General features: G+C 52.0%; 1 protein-coding gene across 1 annotated transcript in view; it reads left to right on the forward strand.

The window, feature by feature from the left end:
• The first annotated feature begins 872 nt into the window (after positions 1-872).
• Positions 873-5,853, forward strand: part of LOC110312454 (H-2 class II histocompatibility antigen, A beta chain) — a 6,399-nt gene continuing 1,418 nt past the window's right edge. Inside the window, exons 1-4 of the mRNA XM_021186051.2 lie at positions 873-1,043; positions 2,395-2,667; positions 5,044-5,325; positions 5,631-5,741. Coding sequence (XP_021041710.1) covers positions 953-1,043; positions 2,395-2,667; positions 5,044-5,325; positions 5,631-5,741 — 757 coding nt within the window. The 5' untranslated portion in view covers positions 873-952. The remainder of the gene's footprint in view (positions 1,044-2,394; positions 2,668-5,043; positions 5,326-5,630; positions 5,742-5,853) is intronic.

Raw genomic sequence — 5,853 nt, forward strand, 5'->3', positions numbered from 1 at the left:
TGACTGTCATTCAGCCTGGCACAGTGCGACAAACCTATGGCTGTCCCTTCCTGAAGCTGCTATTTTACACCATTAGCCTTTTGTCCTTGAAATTCCAGGCAGCTGGATCTGGAAGCCCTAAAAGGTTGTGCAGTTTTCCTTAGCTGACATCATGGTTATGGAGGATTTAAACAGCAGAAGAATCCACAAGAGCAATGTTGGGCTGATCAACTTCTGTATTTTCATTGGAATATCGTGAATGCAGAAGACTCCTGCATGGGGAAGGTGCATGAGCCAGCAGGGCTGAGACACACATTAACCTTCCATTTCGAACATGTACACACGACAGCTCAATGCTTTCCATTATTAACCACGTCACACTGCTCTTCCATGTGAGCTTATCAAAACCTAGAATACAGTTCAGGGAACATGGCTTGCATTTTACAAAGAGAAGTCCAGGATTGGAAAGAGGCTCAGCGACTCCCCAAGAACTCTGCTTTCTCACCTGAGGCACCCCAGAGGGTCAGATGTAACAAAACATGATTTCTCTGTCTCCTAATACATGTCACACTCATTTCTCCCACTACAACCTCAAGTGTAAGAACAGTAGATTTGAAATAATTTCCCCAAAGTTGTCTATACTTCACGCACTTTTCTCTTTAAACCCCCAAACACAGGCAGTCTGCAGTTTGGAAAAGTTTACTCTGTAACTGAGAGGAGCAGTCACCTCAAACGTTCATCCAGTGGGGCTCATGAAGAAACAGACCATGCCATGCATAGATAGAGAGCCTTTGTAAACAAAGTCTACCCAGAGACAGATGACAGACTTCAGCTTCAATGCTGATTGGTTCCTCACTTGGGACCAACCCTGACACTCTGGGATTTCAGATCACTCTAGGCTACAGAACTTTGCTTTCTGAAGGGGGCACAGCAGGTGTGAGTCCTGGTGACTGCCATTACCTGTGCCTTAGAGATGGCTCTGCAGATCCCCAGCCTCCTCTCAGCTGCTGTGGTGGTGCTGATGGTGCTGAGCAGCCCAGGGACTGAGGGCGGAAACTCCGAAAGTAAGTGGCGGGGCAGGGCTCTCCAGAGCCAGCACTCTGGGGGTCGTGTTCTGAGGGACCCTGGGGGCCCTGGGAAGTGGGAGGGGGTGGCAAAATCCTGATTTTACTATAGATTTCCTTTCTCTGAAGAGAGGGTGAGACTCCATTCTCACTTCTGTGTTCTAATATTGAGTTAGGATGGTGCCGCCGCACGGGGCGAGCCTGGCATATAAATGGAGGAGGAGGAGGAGGCGGCAGAGTTTAAATCGACCACCAAAGATAAGGGTTGTGCATGGGGAGACAGCAGGGCTTACAATACCAGTGCCCTCACCCACTCCCCTTACAGGGCTTACAATACCAGTGCCCCCCACCCCCACCCCGTACATTGTCTGGAGGAAATGCCAGATTCTGAAGTGGGGAAACAGACCAGCGATGGTCTGTGGTCCCGATGTTTGAGGACAACTCCTCATGTGGAGTGGAGGTTTAAGAGAGCGAACTCTAGGCGTCCAACTCAGAGAGAAGCCAGTGACCAAGAAACCTAATTTTTTTGGTCAAATGGAATCCAGGACTCAAACACTGAGTTAGTAAATTGAATTTCCAAGAAAACACTAGGCCCAGAAGGGACATATGTGATACATACCCTGGGGTGAGCGGAGGTGTCCTAGTTCGGAGGGCAGAGAGTATATAAAGCCCCAGTCCCCTAAGCCAGTGGTAGAGGTGTCTTAGGTCTCGCAGTTACCCTTAAGATGCGTGGAGTGACAGTGCAAGCAGGCAGTTCCCAGAGGTTGCCTGGATTCCCATTTGTCGGTTTTGTAGTCGGGGCTCTCCTGAGAACGAGTGCCCCCTAGGGGGTCAGGGCCTTTTGCACACAGGAGAGAGTCCCACAGGGTGGGGTGGGGTAGCAGAAACTGGCAAATATTTTATTTATTTTTTGTATCCTAGTTTTATTAGTTCGCTGAGAATTTCGTACAGTTTTGGTCATATTTACTCCCTCTTCCAACTCCACCCAGACCCATCCCCCCTCTACCCACCCAACTTTTGGTGTTCCTTAGTTTTATTATTATTATTTTTTTTCCAAACGTACCAAGTGCCGTTTGCGTTTCCTGAGGCGTATTCTTGTGAGGACGAGCCCGGTCGCCCCATCCCTCCCTTGCTCTTCCTTACCCGTCGCCCGGTGCTCCGCCGAAGCGGGGGTCCTCACGGGCGGGGGCGGCAAAGCGACTGCCCGGCCCGAGGCCCCGAGGCCCCGAGGCCCGGCGGTCCCCAGAGAGCGGCCGCCCCACGCGGGAAGCGCCGGCGCGGGGTGGGGCCGCGGGGAGCCGTGGTCTGCGTGGTCCCCGCTGTCCCCCGGGCTGACCGCGTCCGTCCGCAGGGCATTTCGTGTACCAGTTCAAGGGCGAGTGCTACTACACCAACGGGACGCAGCGCATACGGCTCGTGGCCAGAAACATCTACAACCGGGAGGAGTGGGTGCGCTACGACAGCGACGTGGGCGAGCACCGCGCGGTGACCGAGCTGGGGCGGCCAGACGCCGAGTACTGGAACAGCCAGCCGGAGATCCTGGAGCGAAGGCGGGCCGAGCTGGACACGGTGTGCAGACACAACTACGAGGGGTCGGAGACCCGCACCTCCCTACGGCGGCTTGGTGAGCGCGGCGGGTCCCGCGGGAGCGCGGCGGGCCGTGAGGGGACGCGGAGCAGAGTTCCCGCGTGAGGAGCTGCATGGCCCCCTTCCTCCCGTCTGCCCTGCACCGCCTAGCGCCTCCTTGGAGTCTCCCTCCTGTCTCACCTCTGCCCTCTGCCCTCTGCCCTCTGCCCTCTGCCCTCTGCCCTCTGCCCCATGAGGCCCAGCTGCCCTCTGACCCCTGGCTCTGCTGTGACCTCAGGCCCCTGTCAGCGCCAACTCAGGGGAGAGGGCGCCCGGGTGAGCGTGAGCGGCCAGGGTCGCGTCAGAAGCGGTTTAGCGCGGTAGCTCTGGCGTCCTGTGGTTTCTCCCCGCCATTCTGTTTTCCTGGTTTCCGCAGGTCCCTTGAGGGCCACGGTTGTCTCGTGAGGGCTGTTTGCTGCCTGGCGCTGACCCGAAGGCTTCACTGTCATTTTCCTCCTTCTCTGAGGGAGACTGTGTTGACTTGGGCCATACTAAAGTTTCTGATACAAAATCTGAGGAACTCATTTCCGTTTCCAGAACACACACTCCCTGATACCCCCAGAGCCTCTCACTCGTGATGCCAAAAAGCGGTCGGTTAGGCATCATATTCAGATTTAATCTCCTACATCAGGACTAACGCTTAACCCCAAAGGTTGCTTAAGTTTTCCTTTTTTGCTTTCTGGGTGGCCTTGTTATTCAACTGTTCGCAACTGATTCCTAACAGCAAGGGACAGTGATGGCCACCAGGAATTAATGATCTTGACTGTGGAGGAAAAAAACCCAAAAACCCAAAAAACCAACCAAAACAGTTGTAGAGAGTAGAAAACGAACATTAAACAAGTTAAATATGTATGCTGTTTTCTTCCTTCCTTCCTTCCTTCCTTCCTTCCTTCCTTCCTTCCTTCCTTCCTTTCTTTCTTTGTTTCTTTCTTTCTTTCTTTTCTTTTTTTTCTTTTTTGTTTTTTCGAGACAGGGTTTCTCTATATAGCTCTGGCTGTCCTGGAACTCACTTTGTAGACCAGGCTGGCCTCGAACTCAGAAATCTGCCTGCCTCTGCCTCCCGAGTGCTGGGATTAAAGGCATGCGCCACCATGCCCGGCTATTAAATTTTGTGTGTTTGTTTGTTTTCGAGACAGGGTTTCTCTGTATACCCCTGGCTGTCCTGGAACTCACTTTGTAGACCAGGCTGGCCTCGAACTCAGAAATCCGCCTGCCTCTGCCTCCCGAGTGCTGGGATTAAAGGTGTGCGCCACCACTGTCCGGCTAAATTTTTTTATTAGATATTTTCTTCATTTACATTTCAAATGCTATCCCAAGAGTCCCTTATACCCCCCCCCCCCCCCCCCCCCCCCCCCCACCCACTCCCACTTCTTGGCCCTGGCGTTCCCCTGTACTAGGGCATATGAAGTTTACACGACCAAGGGGCCTCTCTCCCCAATAATGGCTGACTAGGTCATCTTCTGCTACATATGCAGCTAGATACACGAGCTCTGGGGATACTGATTAGTTTATATTGTTGTTCCACCTATAGGATTGCAGACCCCTTCAGCTCCTTGGGTACTTTCTCTAACTCCTCCATTGGGGGCCCTGTGTTCTATCCTATAGATGACTGTGAGCATCCACTTTTGTATTTGCCAGGCACTGGCATAGCCTCACAAGAGACAGTTATATCAGGGTCCTTTCAGCATAATTTTGCTGGCATGTGCAATAGTGTCTGGGTTTGGTGGCTGATTATGGGATGGATCCCCGGGTGGGGCATGTATGCTGTTTTCAATTTGAAGGGATAACAGCACTTGGCAAGAAGGCTTCTGAGGTAGTGGGCACAATATATCAAAGTCAGTCGAGAAACACTTGTGTCTGTGCACAACAGTCTGAGGGATGAAGGAAGGATGTCGCATTGCAGTCATTTTTGCAATCCCCCCCCCCAAATTATTAACTTGAAATTGGAATCAATTTTTCTTTTGTCTTGTTTGTTTGCTTTATAAAGACAATTTATTTTTGTATTTAGTTTAAATAAAAATATTTTATTTACACATAAATTAAATACACAGTGGGTTTACAAAGAAGGTTTGTGTCAAGTCCTGGCTGTCCTAGACCTTGCTCTATAGGCCAGGCTGGCCTTGAACTCATAAGAGATCCTCCTGGCTCTACCTCCTGAGTGTACCACCACCTCCCGGCTTCTTTTGTCTTACTACATTTCACATTGTATGGGAACAGGGCCACACTGTTATTTTCCCAGTGAGTTAAGTTTGTATTTGTGGAGTTAATCTTCATTCACTGCTAGAACCTAGGCATTCATTCCCACCCTGCCTCTTCCCCAGGGGAGTCTCCACATGGCCTCACATTTCACTCACTGTCTTTTCTGTCACCTTAGAACAGCCCAATGTCGCCATCTCCCTGTCCAAGACAGAGGCCCTCAACCACCACAACACGCTGGTCTGCTCAGTGACAGATTTCTACCCAGCCAAGATCAAAGTGCGCTGGTTCCGGAATGGCCAGGAGGAGACGGTGGGGGTCTCGTCCACACAGCTTATTAGGAATGGGGACTGGACCTTCCAGGTCCTGGTCATGCTGGAGATGACCCCTCTGCGGGGAGAGGTCTACACCTGCCACGTGGAGCATCCCAGCCTGAAGAGCCCCATCACTGTGGAGTGGCGTAAGGGAATTTCTTTTTATTTGACTGTGGGCCCCACATGACATGTGACTTTAGGTGTTATTATCTCATCCCTCCAATGTCACCCACCCCATCACTTGTCCTATATGATCTGTTTTCACTACTGAGCTGAGACCTACAGGAAATCATATCTCTCACCTCATAGTCAGGGCATCAGGAGAGCCCTGACCTATCTTCTCAGACAGCAGTTCTGGAGATCACTACATACACTGGGGCCCTGGAACTTGTCCCTAATATCCAGAGGAATTGGCTGAAGTAGACTGTAGACACTCAGCTCTATTTCCCAGGGGCACAGTCCGAGTCTGCCCGGAGCAAGATGTTGAGCGGCATCGGGGGCTGCGTGCTTGGGGTGATCTTCCTCGGGCTTGGCCTTTTCATTCGTCACAGGAGTCAGAAAGGTGAGGAGCTCTGGAGAACTGGGGGTGGTGGGCTGTGCTGCAGGAAGGAGCTGGACTGGGGGTGGTGGGCTGTGCTGCAGGAAGGAGCTGGACTGGGGGTGGTGGGCTGTGC

Source organism: Mus caroli, chromosome 17 (assembly GCF_900094665.2).
Source record: "Mus caroli chromosome 17, CAROLI_EIJ_v1.1, whole genome shotgun sequence".
Lineage (NCBI taxonomy): Eukaryota > Metazoa > Chordata > Mammalia > Rodentia > Muridae > Mus > Mus caroli.